Source organism: Lissotriton vulgaris, chromosome 2_1 (genome assembly GCF_964263255.1).
Source record: "Lissotriton vulgaris chromosome 2_1, aLisVul1.2, whole genome shotgun sequence".
In the NCBI taxonomy this organism is placed as follows: domain Eukaryota; kingdom Metazoa; phylum Chordata; class Amphibia; order Caudata; family Salamandridae; genus Lissotriton; species Lissotriton vulgaris.
The window spans coordinates 2,135,110,975-2,135,135,296 of NC_141687.1; the positions used below are offsets into that span (position 1 = coordinate 2,135,110,975).

At 43.0% G+C, this 24,322-nt stretch overlaps 1 protein-coding gene across 2 annotated transcripts in view; it reads left to right on the plus strand.

Moving 5' to 3' along the window:
* Window positions 1-24,322, plus strand: part of LOC147733823 (uncharacterized) — a 452,276-nt gene that overhangs the window by 115,118 nt on the left and 312,836 nt on the right. For both annotated transcript variants that reach the window (XM_086958409.1, XM_086958408.1), the window contains 2 exons: window positions 297-1,025; window positions 8,940-8,999. In XM_086958409.1, the coding sequence (XP_086814535.1) occupies window positions 303-1,025; window positions 8,940-8,999 (783 nt within the window). In that variant the 5' untranslated portion in view covers window positions 297-302. The remainder of the gene's footprint in view (window positions 1-296; window positions 1,026-8,939; window positions 9,000-24,322) is intronic.

Here is a 24,322-nt window from a genome sequence, read left to right on the forward strand (position 1 = left end):
GAAGTGTTGGTGCTGTACTTTTGGGTAAGCTGGCAACTTGCCATTACTGTTGTCCCATGTTCAAAGCTTTCTTTTTTAATTTAATAATATACAATGGTTCAAACTCGCTTTACCCTGCTTCCAAAATCTTTATGGACAACACTTGTGTGAGAGCAAGCCTTACCTGACTATAGATACCTTTGCTAGATATATCTTTGCATCAATAAGTGACTAGCTCTATTTGTGATCATTATAATGCATTGTTTTACCTGGATTGACATTTCTACAAAAACTGTATTTTTCTTTTTTAATTTCAGGTTATAATGGAAATTATTCAACCACTTGCTCCTGAACCTCATGCAGTACAGGATAGTACGAGTTCTGCAAACCAAGCTCGATGTACAGTAGAGAATGTCCACGTTGGTCAAAGATTATGTCGCTTCTATTCCCAAGGAAGGTACTGCCAGTTTGGTAAAAGATGCCGTTTCCTCCATCAACAAGTGGATCAAACTGCATTATCCAGAAGACCTACACCAGGCCAAGAGTATGGTGGTGATCAGGGACCCTCATTATCCTCTGAGAGCACCTCAAAACCTAGTGCTGTGGAAAAGTCTAATGAGATCACGTCTGCTGATGTCTCTCCAGCATTGCAACCATCAACAAATGCTCCAGTAAAAGCTCCATCAAAAAGGCAGCGGGCTCCAAAGTTATGCCGGTACTTTGCAAATGGTTACTGTGCCATGGATAACAGATGCCGATTCTGGCACCCGGATCAGCCACTGCCCAGCCAACCACCCTCTGTAAAGAGACATGAGCCTCCAAAAGCCAAGCCTGCAGCACCGGAGAGTCCTGCTAGTCGCCCTTCTGTACTCAAGGAAGAGATGAAGTTGAGTGAAATGACTCCTGAAGTTGCCAAGCAACTGAGGGAGACCGAGATTGCCCAACTCATAAAAAGGATTCCAAAGGATAAACTGATCATCCAGGAGAGGGAAGATGGCAAAGTCACCTACTACAGAGTCACTGTGCAGCCGACCGATCCGGACTGGGTATGTTTTATGTAGCCTTGTTTTAGGTACTGAGCTGCTTACATTAGAGGTTAAACACACAGAACGTGATAAGTATACTATCAGTTCATAATGTTTCTGCTTTATATGCGGAATGGTGGTGCAATTGCTTGTTTTGAAATTGCCCCTTTGCTCAGTTGAGCTTCACATTATTTGTAAATCATTCAGCTTAACAATGGCCATGTTTGAACTGTGTTGAATTATTTTTTAGTGGTAGGACAGTGGCATGGTGATTATATGTAGATATGTGTGTCTACCCTTGTAAGTGGTAGGTGACTCGGCATGCTTCCTTTGTACAAGATACTTCTTCACATGTCCATACTTCGGAAAGTGCCACAAGTATTATCCTAAGTAAGTATACCCTATGATACTGGAAACAAGTATTGATATAGTCCAACAGTAAAAAGCTAAACATTTACTCCGGTGCTTCCCCCTTCCTAATCTAATAACCATAAACATCGACTTATCATCATTGCATCATTCCATAATACTATTTTGCTAGCCATCTACATATTGAAATATTATTAATCAAAGTACTGTTTGAATCCCAAAGCCTACTATAAAGCTGCACATGAGCCACATTCATGCACAGGTGGTATGAATGTCCATCTCACGCTTAACATTTTGGATTGTTAGTTAGTATAACAGATAGAGGTTATCTGATCTGCGTTACAATGTTGTGGATGGAGTAGCAGGAGCTAAAATTGAAAGCTTCTCTGATAATGACACGCCTCCATCAGCTTCTGTTGTACTCGAAGTGATGGCCAAAAGAGGAGAAGCTGCTTCACTTACACACCCATCTATTTGAGGATCCCTGGTTTTTATCAAACCCATCGTACCTCAGGCATAGAGTAGAAATGCTCACATCTTTTCTGCTATGTAATGGGTGCCTCACCAAAACTGAAGCCCTAGTCCTTGTAGGTAGTCATTTTTCCAGTACATCAATGGTTGATGCAGTGCTTATGGATATGTACTAAATTGCATCAAGATCCCTTCAGGCCAATGCTGAAAATCATTGATTGCATATTTGACTACAGAAAGGCTTAATATCAAACACATTGGAGGCAATCTCAGGCCTATTGACTGAACTACGCCTTTTCCTAGCACTGTAAATAACCGGTATATATTATTATTCCGTTTCATGATACTTAATCTGTTGAAATGGGTAGGATACAGGCAGGGTTGAAATGGTAACCCCAAGACCTACAGGTCAAATGCAGATCTCAGCAAAAATCGTGTTAATCAGCGATCCGCCTTACAACCTTATGTTGTACAGAAGTACACTGTTTTTGGGCTAAGTGTAGTAATGAAAGATGTTAGCAATTAATAATGTCATGCCGTCCTTCTGCAGTCACCTCTGCATTAGCTCATTTTGCGAGTTCTTTTCATTGTACTGTATAGTCCCTTTTGCGATGTAGCTCTTTATCTAGGCTCAGGAATCCAAAAGAGGTCTCCTCCTTTGAACTCCTATATGGCATCTTTCTAAATCTCATCTCTTATCATGTAGTGCCTTTTTTTTCGGAGTCTTAGATGACCAACTCCATGTATGGGTGCTTTGAATGACCGCTCTCGCTCCTTAAATCACAGTTCATTTCTCCTCACGTTTTTTACACTCTTTATTGGATATTACCCGCCTGTCAGATCTTTGTGTCATCTGTGAATAATCTGACCTTCCCTGCAGGGTCACTATTCATTGCATCCAAAAACTTGCATGTGTGTTGAATAAAGTCAGGCACAGGGTTCTCTGAAGCACAGATAAAACAGATATTGAAAGTCTTTGCAGCATTAGAATGGGAGCCTGAAGGATCATTGTTTTCATTAAAGGGACATTCAGATATCAACCGCAAGAAACGGTGTTTAGCCTCTAGGCTTGTAGATCTCCATCGTGGCATCTTTATTAATATCCAGAAGTATTGAAAATCACCCCACATATGCAGCGTCCTGAAACATGTTCTTGCAGAGAAATATCTCTATAAAAATAATAGTTAAAGAGATAACTGTCTAACGGCAGCACATAATGTGTATTTTTAAGAACGTCAATTAATGTCACAAGCTTGCATAGCAAATCTGCTTGGTTTAAAAGCCCGTGCTTTAATTTCTCATTTTAAGAGGAAAATAATACACTAAATGTAACCAAATAACACTTTTTAAGGCAGATCGCTCCTAATTCCTATAGAAAGCTGGGACTACTACCTTTTCCACTCTAAAGCAAGGATACATATTATTGTATTTCTCTACTTCTCTATAGAAATTCGACACTGGATTTTGTGTATTTTGTTTATCATTTCCAACCATTCCCTTCGCACATTTTTCAAATGTGTTACTATTTACAAACCCCTATGTTATGTTATGTTATAGGTTTGTTGAGCGCGACAGCTGCCCCAGCAACGGGGCGTCCCGGCGCTAAGAACCATAGCACAACCTGCAAGGGGGGGGGAGAGAAGGGGCTTATAGAGGTGGGAAGAGGTGAGTTTTTATTGCTTTGCGGAAAGCGGACAGGTTGTCGAGGCAACGGATGTGAAGGGGAAGGGAGTTCCAAAGTTTTGCTCCCAATAGTCTGAAAGAGCGACCCCCTATGCGGCAGAACTTCGTGCGAGGAACCACTACTAAGTGTTGCCCCGTATAACGAAGTATGCGTTGGGGGGTGTAAGGTGTTAAAAGCGAGCGGAGGAGTTCGGGCCATCAGTTTTCAGGATTTTGAAAACAGTGGTAAGGGCCTTAAATTGAATGCGGGCTTCCACAGGAAGCCAGAGGAGTCTGTGTATGGTGGCTCTAGCAGAACACCTTCTGGGGAGGCCTACTATTGCCCTGGCCGCAGCGTTCTGTATTCGCTGAAACCTAGTTGTCTCAGCTTTGTTAGCGCCTAGTAGTAGGACGCTTGCGTAGTCTAACCTGACCAGGATGGTGGATTGGACAATGAGCTGCCGTGTATTGTGGTCAAAGAAGCCTAGAATGGGGTTAAGGCTTCTCAGCAACCCAATGCAGGTAGCAGCTACTTTTTTGGTGTGATTCTGGTAGTTCAGTGCGGAATGGAGCCATACACCCAAGTTTTTAACCAAAGATTTGGGAGGGGGGTGGGGGGGTAGGGCCCAGCAAGGAGGGCCACCAGTGGTCGTTCCAGCAACTAGGGTTCTTGCCTAGGATTAACACCCCGGTTTTTCCTGCATTCAGTTGTAGGCAATTTGCAGTCATCCAGTTGGCGACTGCGGCCAGTCCATCCCTAAATCTTGTGGCGGATGTGGAGGGCACCTCAGTGAGGGTGATTACCAGCTGTGTGTTGTCGGCGTACAACACCAGCGTGAGATCCCATTCTTTGGCCACTGCCGCAAGGGGCTGCATATATAAATTAAAAAGGGATGGACTGAGGGAAGAGCCCTGCGGGACTCCCTGGCCGATAGCTTGGGATTGGGAGATAAATGGGGGGGCTGACACACGAAAGGACCTGTCCGTAAGGAATGATCGGAACCATTCAAGTGCCAGTTCCTGGATCCCAATGCTTTCCAAACGACGCAGTAGGATGTTATGGGAAACCGTGTCAAAGGCTGCGCTGAGATCAAGCAGTATCAGCGCAGCTCTCTGACCGGAGTCCATAATCCTCCGGAGGTATTCAGTGGTGGAAAGAAGGGCGGACTCCGTACTGTGCCCAGGCCTAAACCCATGTTGGGAGGGGTCCAAGATGTTATTTTCTGCCAAATGGTTCTTGAGTACGGTATTGGCGTGGGTCTCTGCTAGTTTGGATACCCAGGGGAGCAGTGAGACGGGCCTGTAATTCTCCGTTTTTGTGGGGTCTAGGGTGGGTTATTGATTATGGGATTGACCCAGGCCTGTTTCCAGCATGTGGGTACTGTAGCCGATGAAAAGGAAAGGTTAGGGAGCGTGGCCAAAGAGGGGAGAAAGAAATCTAAAGCTCCTAAAAAATGGGCTGGTCTCATGGGATCTGAGGGGGCACCGGATTTCACCTTTCTGCAATATTTAGCTAGGTCCTCGTGAGAGATAGCTGGCAGACGGGTGAGCCTGGAACCCTTAAAGGGGAACTTAGGAGGGCTAGTGCAATCAGAGGGGTTCTGTGAGAAGGTATTGTAAAATTTCCTCACCTTATCAGTAAAGAAAGTGGCGAGATCCTCACACTGCTGAGTGGAGGAAATAAACGAGGCAGGATTGTCTCTGGTTTGTAATTTTTGAACCAATTTAAAAACTGTTTTTGTGGGATTGGAGCTTGCATCGATTTCCTTGGCATAGAAGGATGCGCAGGCAGCGCGTATAGCTTTGTGATATGTTTTGAGTGAGGTCAAATAAGATTTGATTATTAGATATTATTAGATATTAGATATTATTAGATATTAGATATAAGTATTTAGGTCTGGCGTTAGCCAAGACCTCTTGATTTTACCAAAATATGTATAATCAACTCACCTATAGGGGATATCAGCCATCTCTCTTCATCCATTGGTCTGTTGTATCATTCACATTTTGCTTCCGCCCACTAAGGCATATAGCATGGCACAGTGGATCAGCCTACTTCAGCCACTAGCTGGTTAACTTTTCTTTGAATGGCTGCACTTAGCCGTTTCATAAGGTGCACATCCACACAACATCCACACACAAGCTAGTTCCCTAAAGAAACAATATTTTTGTTTCTGCTTAATAATTTATTTTGTGTTGTCTTTGTGTTCAGAGCCAAATGTGATAGTCGGATGCTTCTGATGCACATTCTATTTTTATCCGATCCCATCTCCTGCCTATGCTGTTGTAATATTTTTTGGAATGTTTTGCTTTTCCGATGCTTCTGCTTTTCTGAATGCTGCTATTTCACAGTATATCAGATTGTATCATTTTGAAACTGTTCTGTATTAAAGTATCCTATTTTTGCTCTGTATTAAATTATCCTTTTTTTAAAAGTTTTTTCCTTTCACTCCTTTCTTTCTTCATTTCCTAATTTGTTTCTTTCCTCCTTTGTTTTTCTTTTTTCTGCCCTGTTTCTTTCTTTCCTCTATTCAGTCTTGCCTTCTTTGATTCTTGACTTTTATTTGTTTTTCTTTCTCCTTCCTTCTCTTCCTTGCTCTCTTTTTAGCCTTTTGTCTTTCCTGCTTTGCTTTCTTTTATTTTTCCTCTTCTTCTTTCCTTCTCTTTCTATCTCTTGCCTTTCATTCTTGCCTTCTTTCATTCTTTCTTTCTATGTCCTCTTTCTTTTTTCCCCTTCTCCCTTGTTTTTCTTTCTTTCCTTCTCTCTTACCTTCTTTCCTTTTCTTTCTTACCTTCTTTCCTTCTCTTTTGTTATTTTTCTTTCTTTGTTTCTTTCGCTTTCTTTGTTTCCTTCTCAAAGGCAAGAGGCTTGCAGCCGCTGTTAAATGCATTGACTTTTTTATTACTGTGTTATTTAAGACCGTGTGATTTTACAAAAATTATGTGTATAACATTGTCACTTATTCGGGTTTCAGCGAGACTTCATCCATTAGTCTGTGGTTGGTGTCATTCATATATTTTTTCCACCCACTCCTGCTTGCATTAAGGAGCTATGTATCAATGAGCCCACTTCAGCCATTGACGGACTTAATTACGAGCTACGGCATGCCGCCCATTAACAAGGAACACACCCTCACACAAAGTAGTTGCCTTCAGTGCAAAAGAGTACTATGGTAATGTGTGGTTCTTCTGAGACCAACATTTTTTTTTGCCTTAAGCAAAATATATTTTTTTATTGAGACCCGGAATATTCCTAAAAGATAACATTTTGCAAAAACATAGACACTGCAAGAATACCTCAAGGCTAGCAACCAACATCAGACCTATTGAATTTGAAAATGCTTGTTCGAAGGTGAAGTGTATATTTTTGAACTATTTTCCCCTTCTGATCTCTTTGACACTGTTTAGGTCCAGTAAATATATAAACAGGCTGTTGGTCTCGGAAGGAGTTGCATTATGGAGGAATGTGATATTTGTCAGGGTTTTGTATTTTAGAAGAGAGGAAACTCTTCTGGAGGCAAAGCTGGGCTGTTAAGAAAGCGATGGCGTACTCCTCCTTATAAAAGAATGCTTCAGCATTAACTCAGGTTTCCAACACTGAGGAAAAGGGGGTCTCAGGAGGTGGTATCTACCTCCATGTCAAAAGTTATTGAGACTCCCTCTAATACCTCTAAATGTCCCTGATCTAAAGTGCTAGCATTAACGTCCAGGCCAAGAGCTTCAATTTGGAGGGCTTCAATGCCCAAGGCCTCTTCTGTGACTTGCTTGATATCTACTTGTCCTTTGACATTGCAGTCTGTTCTGATATAAAGGATTTTAGCTTTAAGTGATATATCCGTATTGGCAGGGACCTCTGGCCCAACATTGACATTGAAAACCTCTCCTTATAGGACCCAGGCTGTGCTTCTGTCTGTGATTGAGATGAAAGAGACATAAAAACATGAGAATTCCCTCCAGGATGAGGGATAGATCATCCAGAAAATGTTACAGAAACTCTGAGCCAGCTGGTAGAAAAATACATCCTATTAATACCAGCCCAGTAATGGGAAGGCACATGCATTCAGCTTCTCTAAGCTCGCCTTTTATTATCTCATCCTGGATGATGTCTCAACAAATGATCTCACTTCCATAGTATATACTCATTATGTTTTCTCTATTGGAACATACAAGCTTGCCAAAAAAAGATGAGGCCTATTAGTTTGGTTGGTGCTGTTCTTTGGACTACATCACGAGGGCGGAATGCCACGCCATGTATGAGGCATCAGTAATATCAAGTTGCAAGGTTACAACTGTTCCTCTGTACAGGATTCCCTGGATCAGGGAGTAACAAGCTGAAACGAGTGTTAGCTCTTGGATTTCCACATGGGGTTTTCTAAATCTGGCCTTTTTGCGTGAATAAATTCCTGCATGTTTGACTTGAAGGATTTGTCTTTGCAAACGATTGTGTAATTACTGGAGAAACTCAAGATTTTGTCCCACATCGTGTTAAGAGGCCACTCATGATTACCGTATTTTCCGGCGTATAAGACGACTTTTTAACCCCTTAAAATGTTCTGGAAAGTCGGGGGTCGTCTTATACGCCGGATGCTAAATTTGAAGAATTGTTTTTATGCGTTTTTACATAGCGCGGACTACACCCGAAGGTGTCAGACTGCTTCTGCATTATATAAAAATGGGCTGATGTGAGCAACAATAACAATGGACAAATTACAAAAGCAAACATTAAGTTACATGGATCAAAAGTGACAATAGCGAGCAACCAAAATACATGAGGTAGCAATCGGTACATTCCTGGAGAAAAAGTGATAAGTGTGCAGGTTACAAAAGCATACAAAGCATACAAAGTACGAGCCAAAATAAAATAAAATACATTCTCAAAATGGCTATGCAGGACTGCGTTGGACTGCACTGGAAGTGGGGGTAGTCTTATACGGCGAGTATAGCACGAAACCTACATTTTATTAAGCAAAGTAGGGGGTCGTCTTATACGCCGGGTCGTCTTATACGCCGGAAAATACGGTAGGTCATTTGTGTTTCACTATCTGTCTTCTCCCTGCTGTCATTACTTAATTTTCCACACAGTCAGAGTGCATGAACTTCAGGCAATACTTTAATTTGAGAGTTTTACACTTTTGATTTAATTAAGAATGGAGGTGAAGACGTTTAAGAAGAGGCTTAGTCGAGTTAGCATTGTGTTATCGCACACCTTATCCATCCTATCGCATTACAATAATAACAGCCTAAGTGCCACTTGTCTTCAGTCTGCACACGTCCATTTCTCCCAATGCCTTGGACTGTCTATCTAAGCCTGTGTAAATCATAGATGTCAAATTGCTATTCTTTCAAGACAGAAGGCAGACCAGAGGGACGCCTGAATGACGCTGTGCCCTAAGCTCCTCTTTATTTATGAATGTCATTCTCTTTTCTTCATAGCCTTTCGACCTGAAGGAAATGGATATCATGGTGTGCTTCCCAGAAGACTACCCTTCAGAAGTAAGTGCTCTTCCATCTACATTGTACTGCTGTATTTTGTAAGTATAGTACTTTAAAAAAACCTAATGTACAAACTGTTATACAAAATATTATTGCTAGTGATTTTCCATTAATTCAGATGGTTTTATTCTTAATTCTGGGTTTAAGCAATGTAGATTTGTTTTGCTCTATTCACGTGCCTCTCCGTTCTCACTAAGGTATTTTAAAAACGAGAAGAAAGAAGCCTTCTGGGTCCAAACCATTTAAAATGCAAAAAAAGGAGGTAGTGTCATTGTGAAAGGCTTTTTGGGTACTTGAGATGGTTTAGCCGTATGCAGCCCAGCTCTCTCATCAATTGTAACAAGAGTGGCTGATTCATTGGAAACAGGCAGTGACCTATATACCCAGGATTAATTTTGGACACTACACCGACAGTGTTTTCAAATGCCTGCGTTAAAAAAAGTTCTGGAATCCTGGAATTCGTGTTTATATGTTTTGAAGCTGAATCTAAAATTTCCTATTTATGCTGAAGAAAAGTTATAAGTCTTTTAATGCCATGGAGGCGAGGATTATGTTTGCTCTTACTTTGCTGATCTTGCCGTCATCCAGTTAAAAAAAATAACTTTAGACCTTCTGAGGAATATGCTGCATAAAAAATGATCTGCCATACTAATTGAGTATCTCCAAAGTTCACACACTCCTCCTTTTTAGGTCTCGCCTAGCGTTGCAGCCTGCATGCGCTACTCGCTCTGCGAGGCATATTGTAGTAGGGTAGGTTTTAGAAGTGGAGTTGAAGCCCCGCCCATCTTTTTTTATTGGCTGGTGTCATCATTTATGGTAAACGCTGGCTTCTCATTGAAAATGAGGCTTCTTTGTTACCGCCCTGTATACTTTTGGGACCGCCCATCTGGACTGGATTGTTTACTTGCTGCGTTACACGGTGGACTTTATCTGGTGGGTGAGCACTATTTTGAAAATGGACACTGATGGGGATAATGGCGGCTGCAGCGCTCTGCGCTCAAAATTGTATCCTTTTTATTACTTCAATGAGCGTGGCGTCGCTAGGGACACCGCGCTCACTTCACTTACATTTAGCATTTATGTTGAGCACGGCGTCCACTTCAGGGACAATGCTTTCTGTTTTTTTTTTTACTTTAAAACTGAGAGTGGCGCCGCTTTAAGGACACCACGCTCGGTTTCTTTATGTATTTTTTGACTTTAACACTGAGCGCAGCGCCTGCTTCAAGGACACTGCGCTCAGTGTTAAAGTTAAAATAAGAAAAAAAGAAACCGAGCGCGGTGTCCTTGAAGCTGCATGGTGCTCAGTTTCATTGCAAATGCTTGTTTAACATATTGGGGATGTGTCAGAGAGTCGTGGAGCTTTGAGAAGCATCTCAGCGCTATAGAGGAGAAGGGGAAGCTCTGAGTGCAGTCATCGGAACAAGGCCAGATAGTGGTGTTTAGTCACAGGTGGCGTACTCCACGGGTCAGCGAGGTGGGAGTGTACATACTCATTGGCCTTTTACTTAGAGTAGGATCCACACCAGTTTCTAGTCCAGCATCCATAGCTCAATCTTAAGCTTGGTGACCCTCCTGTGAGTCTGGCTACAGACAGCTTCAGCTGTCGGTGCTCATGTGGTCGATAAAGGAGCGCATATAGTTGGATTGTGGAATTGACTTTACATTGTGTCTTTGGTGATGTGGTGAAGTAGTTCTTACTGCGCACACAGCCACCGCAAATCTCTCTGAAGCAGAGTCCCTTCTCCGGGCCTCAGAGGGGCTTCCCACCGGGGGCTCGTAGCCCTGCCACCCGCACTCGGCCTGATAGCTGCACATACCCCAAACCTATCGTACTGAAGGCTACTCCCCCTAGGTAACCACCCCTTCACCAGATCTTGTCCCAGGTATGTTGGCTTTGCCAGTACTTGTGTACCCTCGCTGGGGTGGGTGGGGTTGAAGTTCCTGATGGAGGGAGAGGTTAGAGGGGGCTCAGACTAGTATTCTTTTTCAGGAGGTCACAGGGTTGGTATGGAGGTGTTCTTCCAGATTAGGGCCCTCTTTGTGTGTGTGGTTACTAGGCTGTGTTTTCCTGGTGAGTTGGCTGCTAATGGGCAGTGGTTTCTTTGGTGCAGCTGAGAGGTCTGGCGTCGAGTCCTGGTTTTGCAGGGCAAAGAACCAAGTTGAATTTTCACGGCGCTGGGTTCTGTTTGTAAGTAGCACGAGCTCTGTTTTCGGAGGCTCAGCTTCAGAAAGACAAGGCATCCTAGTTTCAAGCCCCCACACGCAATCCCTGCGAAAGGACCTGGAGCACTAGTGAAAATGAGTGAATAGAAGGCTTTGTGTTCAGGAACAGTTTTACCTCTGGCCTCTCTGGTTACAGCTTTTGTTATTTTGACCCTCTATTTTCAAATGCTTTAAAACTGATCGATAATTTGAGGACTACAATGTAAGATACATTTTAGCTTTGCCTTAAAGCTGCTTGGAGCATTCTGTTACTGAGGTTACCAGCATTTGTATAGCGCTCTGAACCATTAGCGTGGCTTCGTGGCACTTTCTCAATCTCGGTTCCCTAACCCACATTCCTGAGGCTTCTCTCCTTCAATCCAGTTAGTGGTTTAGCATTTTTGTGTGTGTGCCTCCTGGAGAGCTGAGTGTTGAATATAAAAGTGGAAAGGTCGTGGTTTCGGTCTTCGAATCTCTTTGTAATGTCTTATTTGAGTGGACGACTGAGCCGAAGGGTTATTCCTTCGATTTGGGCAGTTGGTTGTCCATGGTACAGCCAGTTTACATTCAGGCTACCAGGGGCCTTATTTAAAGGAAGGATATGGGCCCTGGCTGCTGTTTGAACGATTCAATATAGCATAAATCAGGATTCAGTGGGCCCCTCAGGACTCTGGGTCCCGTTGCTACTGCACCTGCTGCACCAGTGGAACCCACGGCCCTGATTACTCCATGCAGATAAATCAGATGTATGTTGAACATGTGATTGTGTGATATGTTTGTGCTTGGTGTATCTGAGTTGGTCTGACATTTGTTAGTGTAGTGACATCCTTTTCGAGTTGGTTGTTTTGTGATTTTATACATTTTTTTTCCTGCTATGCATGATGGTATCTTCTAAGACTTTGCACCCTTAGAAACGGAGTCGCAATATATAATTTTTGTGGCGCTATGCATGTCGTCACTTTATGTAGGGCATTTAATGTCGTTCCTAAATGATGCATGTATCAGACTGGAGGTTTGAGATTTTACAAAGATTGATTTAAATAAGTACAACGTACCATTGTTTTATTACTGTTTTATGTCGTGTGGACCTCCATAGGAGTTTCTTATCATAATAAATTAAACTGAAACTGAGTTGGCATCCCTTTGTCAAGTGTACCAGTGTGTCTCTTTGGTGCCCTGCGGCCACATGGTTGGGCGTGGTCTGCTGTGCACTATTAGATAAAGGCCAGCTGTGGACACGATGGGAGAGATGGTTTGTGGTGTTTTTGACGGCTGTCAAGTGCAGTTTATGGCATATCGGGTGTGTAATGGATGCATGAGGTAAGGACTGTCCTACCTGTAATTATCATCATTTGTGCGGTCTACCTTAAATTTGGGGGCTCTAAACATTCATGCCTGATCTGTTGGTCTCCCAAAAATAAGGGTCTCTGCCCTGGCCACGACAGAAGATGTGATGTGACACCACCCACCTATAATATGGTCACACTGATTGAGATAAAACTATAGGCAGTGTATGCGCCGTTTATGATAACTCACTTCTTCACTGTAACTACATTAAAAATTCAATAAAGAACCACGGGGAAGAAAGAAAAGGATGAGAGAGACTGTTCGTGTGTGTCTCTGTCTATCTCTTCATGGAATATTTTATTTTCATTGTGGTTCTTTTAAAAAAGTCCTGTCTTTGTTTATAGCATAATGGAACTGACATTTGCTATAATAACCTGCAACTTCATTGCCTGACCGAAGTAAGTGATTCGTTTGGAAGTGGCTCTTAAAGTCATACCTTCCATCTAACATGATTTACTGCACAGGTTACCTGTGACTGCAAGGAAATGTAAACACAAGCTAATAAAAATGTTTGAGACTGAAAAAGAGTAAAATAATTTTGTGGAACGTTTTTGTAAGATGACTACTGGAAACGTTTCATTCCCTCGAAAGGACGACAATGAAATTAAGTTAAATTGTCAACGTCATTAACATCACATTCATGTGTTGTGCAGAGAATGAAGTCTGATCAAATGTAATCATGGTTTCTGCAGTATAACTAGTGAGGAGGCTTCACCAAATACCCCTAATGTATTATATAAATGTTGTTATCACAGGAGTAGGATTAAACCAAAGAAATTGAGGCTAAATGGGCTTATTCGGGTGCACCGTGTTAATTTTCGCGAAGACCAGGCTTGCTTGGGCATGGCCTCTGAAGTATTCCATTACAAATTATTCTCGTAAAAGAGGCCAGAGATTGAATGGGTGTTAGGATTCCTCTCTTTTCTCCAACTCGAATTTCACTTCCTTCGCAGAGTTGCTACATATTAAGGATGCATGGGCTCTCCAGCCATGTGGCATCCATCAGTTTAGTGGTTTATCTATCTGTCTCTGTCCACTCTTCGGTCTGATAGTCGGTTCCTCCATTTCTGAGTCTGTGTGTTGACTGTTTGAGTTTATGTATATGCGGGGCCTGTGTATGTGTTTTTGTTTGTGTGCGTGAGTGTACACAGGTTATTAGTTTGCTGCTGTTCTGTGTGCTTGGGGATACACGTGTATGCCTTTTGATCTTTGCTAACGTACATCGTGTGTGTGTGTTTGTAGCAGTATATCTGCATGTGTATTGTTCTTCTGTGTCCATGCTCTACATAAACTCGAGACTTCTTGGCTTTATCTCTAGACATCTTGGCTTTATCAGTGCAAGCTTAATTGGTCACTTCCTTTCCCTCAAATCAGAACTAACCCCGTAAAAATGACCATGTATGCCCCTGGTCTTCATAGAGCTGCTGGTGACATTCCCGCAGGGCTGGCACTGCCTGTTAACCTTCCCAGGCGTATTACAAAGTTCACTAATGCTGCCCATGAGTTCTTTGAACTAATTAAAACAAGCATTTGCAATGAAATATGTCTCACATTTGTGAGAGTTTGAGCTATTGGCATTGTAAAGGACAATGCCTTTTATTTATGTGATTTGAAAACCTGCAAGTGGTGCTTAAACGCGCCCTTTGTATTTATAGTTCTGGCTTACGAAAAGCAAGGTTGGCAGTAAAAGAGGAGCAGTTACTGTCATACTTGCTTCTCGTAAGCAACGACTAAGTACAAAGTCCATGTTTACGCACGGCTTGCAGGTTTTCAAAACACATAAATAAAAGGCATTGTCATTTACAATGCCAATGGCTCAAACTTTTGTAAATGCGAGACCTATCACATTGCTTGTTTTTCGTAGTAGTCAGCCAATGCATCCTTTTTTGCTTCACCACAGTAATCTTGCACACTTAATTTGTTTTGTTTTGTAGCACCCTCTGTTAACTGCAAAAAGAACAATTGATGAAAGAATGCAGAACAATGTCATACAGTCACCCCTGTACAGCGATCTGGGCCTAAATCCATTGTTTTTTTGCTCCCCATGCCATTCCAGTTTGGACCCAGCCATAGGCAAATCAGTCTTCACTCTGCACCCAATGGAAACAGTCCAGCACGAACTGCCAGAACAGGTCCTCCGTCGACTGGAAACAAGCATCCAAGGACCGGTTTCGGGCTTCCAGCCCTCATCAGCCAAGATAGCTTGACTCTAGTGTCATGGAGGGCACGGGACTCACGTCTGAGCATACCTGTCTCACTCGGGGTGACAAATGCAAAAAGAACAATTGATGGACAGAATGCAGAACAATGTCGTACATTCACCCCAGTACAGAGTTCTGGGCCTAAATCCATCGTTTTTTTGCTCACCATGCCATTCCAATTTGGACCCAGCCATATGCAAATCAGTCTTGACCCTGCACCCAATGGGAACAGTCCAGCCAGAACTGCCAGGCCAGGTCCTCCCTGGACTGGAAACAAGCATCTTAGGACCAGTTTAGGGCTTTCAGCCCTCATCAGCCAGGATAGCTTGACTCCAGAGGCAAGGAGAGCACAGGACTCACTTCTGAGCATACCCCTCCCACTCGGGGTGACAAATGCAAAAAGAACAATTGATGGACTGGAGGAGAGTGCTTGCAATGTTCAACACTCCATCCATCATCCCCTTTGGATTTGCTCTGTTCGCCCTAAGTTGGCAGGTTATGCCCAGACGTGGGTCCCTTGCTCACTTTGCCACTTTGATTCAAACTAGCCTGGCTGATGACAGCTGATTAGCTAGAAACTGGTCCCAGGATGCTGACTTTCGCTCCAGGGAAGACATGGTTTGGCAGTTCGGGTTGGAATGTTCCCATGGGGCACAGGGTCAGACTGATTTGCATATGGCCATGTCTGAACTGGGGTGGCGGAGTGAGCTAAAGAATGATGATGGATTAAACCCAGATCAGTTGACTGGGGGTGAGTGCTTGCAATGTTCAACACTCCGTCCATCATCCCCTTTGGTTTTGCTTTGTGCACCCTCTGTTAACTTCATATTAACATCGCCCTGTCATGGATTGTAACTCATTGAGGCTGGAAAGGAACAATACAGATTGATAAAGTCTGACACTACTCCTGCTTCATGGAAGCAATAATCCCATCCTTGTGTCCTTAATTGAATTATTACTTTGCTTCAAGTAAACTGGGCAGTTTTACATCCTATGTTGGGACCAGAGGCAAGGACAATGCTCTTAAAAAACTCACTCAACACCACAAAGGCAATATCAGTCAGCGTTTTTTCATAGTAGTTTTTAAAAAGTTAGTTCTGCAGTACAGTCGGCCACCATCTCATTATCTTCAACTTCCAGCACAACAGGAAAGACTTTGAGCCCAACGCCCCTCTCAATGAATTCCAAACCTCAACAAGTCCAGCTCCACCTTCTGCATGATCTACCTGACCCAGCAGGCCAGAGTAAGGAACACAACTTAGCAAAAGGCTTCCTGAACAAAATCAATAGCTGATGGACTCACATAGACCTGATCTCTCCCTTGTACTGTAAACAAAAAAAAGTACAGGGTGGTCCATTAAGCTCTGTTGTTGTAAAAGTGTTTGATTTGATTCTCTTTGAGAGAGTGAATGTTAGAGCTTTTTGAGTAGACAGTCAGTCCCTCACTCTCTTCAGTGCTAACAATTCAAGACTCTCTTTTACTTAAAACCAGACATAAAAGCATTGTGATTACACCTTTCCTAAAAAGGCTTCTCTTTAGTAGCCATGCTAGAAATAATTCTAACAGCGTATTGACACCCCAAAAGATGAATACTTTAATTAGTGGGGTTCAGCACGTTTTGGAAACCTCGGCCCTTGAGGAGCTTGCACCCTAAAGGGTGCTCTCCTATTGGTACATCAGTCAACAGGACATATTTCACCAATATAGCTGATCTAGAGGAAGTCATCATCCTGTCTTCGTTTTTTTCTTTTACGTATTGCAACAGAACATTGAAGGTGTGGATAACCCGTGCTCCATGGGTTTGTGATTCCTTATCATATAACAACTGCTCCATCTCTTCCACTGAGACTGGTCCCTTTTGTTAGCTACTATGCATCAGCCCTGTTTCAGAGCATAGGGCAGCATCTTACATGTAAGTCAGATTTTGCCGTGTATGTTTTCACATACAGTTGTAACCTTAAATATATTGGTAGTACCAAGTTGGAAGTGCACAAGAGGATCCTGCAACATATCCGTGCCATTAATAACAATGATGACAGCTATCCAGTGGCGGGACACTTTAAAACCTACCACAGCAGCAATCCTAAGTATCAAGTATTATGTTATAGATGCAGTGCCTCTGCAGAGAAGGGGTGGAGATAGGGAATCAAAACTAAGACGTTTAGAAACTACCTTCATTTTACAGTTTGATTCCAAACACCCTGGGGGCTTAAATGTTAGTCAAGATCTGTACACATTTTTATGAATATTAATGACTGTTGATTATAGTCTGACACTGAAAATAAGAAATATACATAAATATGAAATGAAACTTAGGCCCAAATGGAATGTATGGATATTTCCTCTTGAAATGATTTGGATACATTAATTGGGAGATTTTATTGGGATTTTTATGATAGTGCAACTGTATTTTATACGTATATATGATATTTATAGTTACATTTTAGAAATCATTTTTTGTATGGATAGTATGTTTTATACTTCTATTTAATTATGTATTTTTTAGGGGCTCTACTATGAAATGTCTAATATATATAAAGTTGCGTTGATTTAGAGTCCTTAGCACGGTTGCAACTTTGATGTCATTATTGCACTTTAATATCGGCCTTTGGATGGGACCATAAGTATTTTACAGGAATATCTGAATCAAGGCCGATTAAGACAATCTGACTACAGCAATATTTGCCACTAGTGGTTAAGTCAGGTAGATTTCCTTTCTATATGCTGGAACTAGATATTCATTTTTATATTTAGATTTTTTACACAATTAACAGGTTGGGAATGCACTTTTATATTTTTTAGCCTCACAATGTGATTTGGAATGTTTTTAGGATAATTTTAGGCATTTTACGCCGATATTAATATAATAAATTTATTTAATATGAAAGTTATCCTATTATTATTTGTGGTGACCAGTTTGCATCTAAATATTATCCCCCTTTTTCTACATATTTATATGACAAAATGTTAGGGGATTAAGATGTAACCTTTATGTATTTATTAAATGGAAAAGTCCCATTTCAAAAACAAATGTGTTTTTATGCCCATTGTGAGGTCATTTGCACTTGCACTTTAAAAAGCGGAGTAAATGTCTAGGATGTGTCATATGATCAAGGGAGGGATCGTCTGAAACGCGTCATGGCAGACTGGCAATAAACCTAAAATATTGCACAATATATGGGTCCAAGCTCTTCTTTTCCTGGAGGTAAAGCTGGAGTTTTGATGGAGATATATATATATATATATATATATATATATATATATATATATATATATATATATATATATATATATATTATCTTAAACACACTCAGTGCTCCTGCACTGAGATCGCCATGACCCTGCCACTTACGACGGCGGTCCGTGGTGAGGAGGCGAGCCTCCAAACAACAGAAAACTCACTGTGAAAATCCAAAGGACGACAACAGCAACCACGGACTCCAACTGGCTTCATAAGCAATGATTTATTCGGCAAGAATACCGGCAACTCAATGCGTTTCGGGACCCTGTCCCTTGATCACGAGTGCCGTTAGTGCAATCCAATTTCTTTAAATAGACACTTGACTTGTCAAAACACAAATAGTGAAAACAGACTTCCTTTCCAAATGTGTGCAACAATGTAACACAAATAAACAATAATTTTCGCCGCTTTTGTCAGACAACAAATCCTCAAGAAAAACTATCACAAGTAAGTGTCAAAACTTGGCAGTGTTCAATGAGTTAAATACATATACCGCGATGTGTGCTCGCGCTGGCAGTTCGGGAATTGCATTCACATAACCTGCGTGTTCAAATGTTCACGTGAAACAAAGTTACGGAGCATATCAAACAAAGAAGCATAGTGCTACATTACTAAATTCAAGAAAGCAAACTTGCTTCTAACGTGTCGCACTGGCAGTTTTGTGAGTTTTATTCACTTAACCAACGTGTTCAAATGTTTCCGTCGAACAATAAAGTTACGGGGCATTTCATTTCTAAAGGCAGAACGCTTCATATATATATAAAAACAAAGTTGCTCCTTCCGGAGCGCAGGGACCCATGAAGAGTGATGTACACGCCGGCAGAGCGTACTAGCAAATAGTATCCCAAACAAAATTCAATGACGTACCCTCTGAGGAGAATAAGCAGGTCATACATTGGTGACCTGCTTATTGTCCTGAGTGCGTACGTCATTGTATTTTGTTTGGGATATATATATACATAATATATTTACTGAAAAAACCATAGGTTTCAGGGACGTTATAGTAAATTGGACATTTCACTTGTACAAAACCATAGAAATTCGGCTCTTACAGTTAGTTCTGCTAAATATAACTCGCGCCCCCGCAATGCACTGCTGATGACGTCCCATATTACATCATTCATGACATGGTCAGTGACATCACTGATGACATTGACCATGTCATGAATGATGTTGTATGTGACGTCGTCCGCAGTGCATTGCGAGGGCGCGAGCTATAGTTAACAGAACTAACTATAACGGCCAAATTTCTATGGTTTTGTACAAGTAAAATGTCCAATTAACTATAACATCCCTAAAACCTATGTTTTTTTCCTGTGAATTTCTAAGTTTTTTTAAATGCTAATATCTAACTATAACGTCCCTGAAACCTATGTTTTTTTTAGTGAATTTTAAAGGTTTTTTTAAATGAGATTTGCTAACTATAACATACCAGTCACGTTTCCAGAGTGGTGGAGAAAGGTGAGCGTGGCCTCCGAAACACCTCTTAGCAATCCCACTGTGTGGGATTTACTGGAGGTAACAGGAGGAGTAGTTAGCCCCCAACGTCATCCTTTGGGGCCAACTACCCCTTTTATTACCATCAGTAAGTCCCACACAGCAGGATTGCTCACTTCTTAGAACAGGCCCGCCCCCTACCTGCATCACTGTGCAAACGCGACGATATAAGTTGGGGGATTAAGTCCCCTTCAATCCTGAGGGTCCCTGGGGGCCAACCAGCCCACCAGGTACCTGCAGTAAGCGCCACAGAGCTGCTTTGCAGAGAGGTGGTCCGAGGCCACGCCCCTTTTCATACCTCACTGCAACGCAACTCTATTGCTCTTACTGGAGGTACCTGGTGGGCTAGTTGGCCCCCAGGGACCCTCAGGATTCAAGGGGACTTAATCCCCCAACTTAAAATACGTCACTGAGCGCGTTTGCACACTTGTCACATCAGGCCCCGCCCCCTGCCTTCACCACAGTGCAAACGCACCCAATGGAGCGTTTTAAGTTGGGGTATTAAGTCTCCTTGAATTGTGAGGGTCTCTGAGGTCCAACTGGCCTATCAGAGCTGCTTTTCAGAGAGGTGTAAAAAGGGGTGTGGCCTCGAACCACCTCTGTGCAGTGCAGCCCTGTGGCGCTTACTGGAGGTACCTGGTGGGCTTGTTTGCCCCCAGGTACCCTCAGGATTGAAGGGGAATTAATCCCCCAAATTAAAACGCGCCACAGGCCGTTTGCCAAGTGGTGCAGGGAGGGGGCGGGTTCTGATGTGACAAGTGTACAAACGCGCCCTGTGGCGCGTTGTAAGTTGGGGGATTAAGTCCCCTTGAATCCTGAGTGTCCCTGAGGGCCAACTAGCCCACCAGGTACCTTCAGTAAGCGACACAGGACTGCGTGCAAAGAGGTGTAAAAAGGGGCGTGGCCTCGGACCAACTACTGCAATGCAGCTCTGTGGCACTTACTGTCCCGGGGTGGGCACCCCGGGACTCTGCAGGAGCCGACCGTGGGGGGTGGCGGTTCCCAGGGCCATCGAGGGCTCCAACGTTTGAAAAGCCCCGGGGAGATGGCGGTCCCCGGGGCTGCGGGGGGGGCCATAAGCCCCCCGTGGTTTAATATGAAATCCCCGGGGAGGTGGTGGTCCCCGGGGCAGCGTGGGGAGGTGGTGGTGGCGGGCTGCTGGGGCCCATAGTGCCCTACATACATTGTAATAAGACCCGGGGAGGTGGCGGTCCCCGGGGCTGTGGGGGCCCCAGCAGGCTCCCGCTATTATTTTTTTCGGCAATGCTACCGGGACCTGACCCACCCGGGAGCCTCATTAAAATGAAGTGCGGGATCCCGGCCTTCCTTCTTTAAAAAATTTCGGCGGGATTTGCAACCCCACCACGAATTCCGCCCCCCCAAAAAAATGCTTTGTTTGGCCCTGGGGGTCCTTGTGGGACCCCTTGAGCAGGCTTAGCCCTTCTCTTCATTTTTCCCTTTGTTTTACTATTTTCTTGTGACTACTGAGTCACAAGATGGCTGCCAGCAGTTCCGGTTTGGAGTGTTGCCAGCCAATCAGAGTAAAGCTCCTGCTCGGGAGGGTTCGTGAACTCACTGTGGCCTTAGATATCGAAACTTTTTCTTTTTTAGATTTCTCTGGAACTACAAACGGATTTACACCATTTAAGAAAAATGACTCTTTCTGAACCAACACCTACCTTTTTGCCAAATTTTGTGTAATTCCGTTCAGCAGTACGGGCTGTAGCTATGGAAAAATACATGGGGAACATGTTTTGGGACCCCCCTTTTTTCTCGGCCCCTGCTTGTCGAATAAACCCAAAACTTTCAAGACAGGAGCTGACTGGAGTGCCCCACGTGTTTTGAAAATGTCGTGAAGATTCGTCAACCAGCGCCAAAGGTATTGGGGAAAACAAAAACTGCTTTTCCTATGGAAACCAGGTCCTAACTAGAACTACCTACTGGCGACTGCCAGTAGGTAATATATATTTATATACATATATACATACATAAATGATGTGTCAACATTTACTATGGCAATTTCTTCCCGTCCCGTTTTTAATTCGGAGTATTTAGCCACCCTAGATTTACATTGTTTGTCCCCTAAACCCCCTAACTGCATCTGGGAACAGATATATCTTGGTGGTAGTTGACCATGACACCACATACCCAGAAGCAATACCCCTCAAAAAGGGCTCTGCTCCCACAGTGGCCGGAGCCCTATTTGGCCTCTTCACCAGAGTGGGGTTTCCTAAGGATGTGGTCTCAGACAGGGAGACTAACTTTATGTCCACATATATGTGGGTGATATGGGATAAATGTGGTGTTACTTACAAGTTCACCACCCCATATCATCACCAGACCAATGTTCTGGTGGAAAGATTCAATACGATCTGAAGGGAATGATCATGGGCTTATCAGACTAGCTCAGGAGGAGATGGTATTTTCTCCACCCACGCCTGCTATTTGTTACAGAGAGGTGCCACAGAAAGGGGTTGGTTTTAGCCTCTTTGATTTACTGTTTGGCCATCATGTAAGAGGGCAATTGTGTTTGGTGAGAGAAGCTTAAGAGTAGCCTCTCAAACAAGACGTGCTGGATTATGTTCTAGGCCTGTGGTCCTGCATGGCCGAGTACACGAGGAGAGCAAGCAACAACCTGGAGGCCGGACAAGATTTTATTAAGCTTTGGTGTGGCCAGAAGGCCACTATGCCGGAGTACCATTCAGGACAGTTTGTCTCGTTCTTGGAGCCCTAATAAAAACTCCTAATTTTTTTTGCAATCTAAAGACCTTAACCCGTCCACCGTGGTGCAACTTGCAGTGGTTCTGTGTCCTTTCCCATAATACTATACAACACTTGAAAGTACGTACACGGCTAACATTACTCATTTATTTACATTTTGTTATGGAAATTTCTGTAATCTGTTGAGATCCATAAAAACAAACCAGCATTCCAACATGTCTCCACATAAAAACGAAACCCAATTTTTGTTTGAAAAGGATAAAAACAGAACACAGACATATCCAATTTATGCAGTGAAAACTTAATTTTTTTGCAATGAGGGTAGCTATGGATTTTGGCCCCTCAGCCGGCACCTAGGCAAGCTTGCGCATTTTTTAAAACGACACATCCAGGGGAGCCCAGGGCTGTGTGACTTACGTGGCTCTCACTAGGTAATTCAAAAACATTGACGGAAGCCGCTGTCACAGGGTTCCTGTCAATGCCTTTTTACTCTTGACGCACTGCTTCATCAACATGATGGAGCCGTCGATCAATTTTTAAATTCATTTTCAAAAACAAAATCCTGACTATGGATTTTCTTTTTGGGGGGAAAATGCCCCTCTCACCATGGGAGCAGTGCATTAGACCGTTTTCACAGCGCCTTGCCATCATGGTTTTTCAGGTGGTGACAGAGAGTAAAAACTGACCCTTATGCATATCTAAAATGGGTGGGCAGTCATAGAGGTCAGCTGCAGATGCCCCTTACTCTGTCGGGTAATAGAAGGGGTGCAGCCATGCCAGAGATTTAGTAGTCTTTCCCATTGTTACACCATTGGTCCGTGCACACATTTCTGACAGGCAGACGCTTATCTTCATGGTAAAGATACTCTCTCACCATTGCGATGGAGTATCCTGACTGTCACCGATATATATCTGGTACAATGTTTTAAAGCTAACCCACCACTTAGCCTGATTGGTTTTAGCACCTCCAGAAATGCTAGCTTCAAAGCACAAATACTTTTCAGGCTATCTGAATATAGAAACCAAGACAACCGATGGTGAGCCATAAAGCCACGTCAAGGCACCAACCGCTTTATGGTCCATCCACACGCCATTCACGCACCACACACAAGATTTTCATATCACTGGCCTGAATGTGGTGCAACATACAGAGCTGCCAACTTTGGGACTGGGGACACAGGTTCGAGTCTCTGCATCAGCTCGTCCTCCTAATCAGTAACAGACTAAATACTCATTTAAATTAAACTATATCACAACAAAAAAGGAAATGAACGCGTAGAGGTTGCGTTCCCTGTCATGAGGAAATGAGTTATTGCCATGGGATAACTAATCAAAGGACAGGCTGCATGCCCAAATGGGAGCAGGGGCCATCACACCGCTGTGAAGCAGCATGACAGCATTGAGATGGATGACCAAAAGAAACAATTTGTGAAGTTGCCATGAAGAGGGAACAGACACGCAAAGGAGGAAGAAATACCAACAAAGCTTTTCAGAATGCCACAGGTTACAACCAATGGGCGTGTCAAAAGCCTACAGAAGAGATAACAATAGGTCTTGCAGAGGCTCGATCTAAAAATGAATAAACAGTTTACTATGTTTTTACCACCTGTCAAGTGACTGCCTCCTTTCTAAACATTACAGAATGCATACCTAGTGAACTTTTACCAACAGTTCCCACGACAGCCACATGAGACTCAGAAAGACATGTCTCACATGCGTCTTTAGCTCAATCACTGTGGTATATCCAACTCCTTCTAGTTTGTGGATGCAAGTTGGGGTGTCTGAGGATGCCTTATGAGGCCTCCATTGCTCGAACCGAGTAAGCATATATACCTTTGAAACTAAGGCAAACATGCTGGGGATTACTGCCTAATATCCCTAAAGAGCATGTCAAATATTGCGACAAATGTTAGTTTTTGACACATAGGGTGGTCAGTGAGAGCGTAGCATATGTCACGTCCACTGCTAAATGCAGTGCTGTGACTGTAATGCGTTTTTTATACAGTAAACTGAATATACACTAAGTCCTGATGGAGGATGTACATAGAAAGCAGGGCTAACATTTTACCCATATGTGCAGCGTGGGTGCAGACTTCTATGTAAAGTTATGATT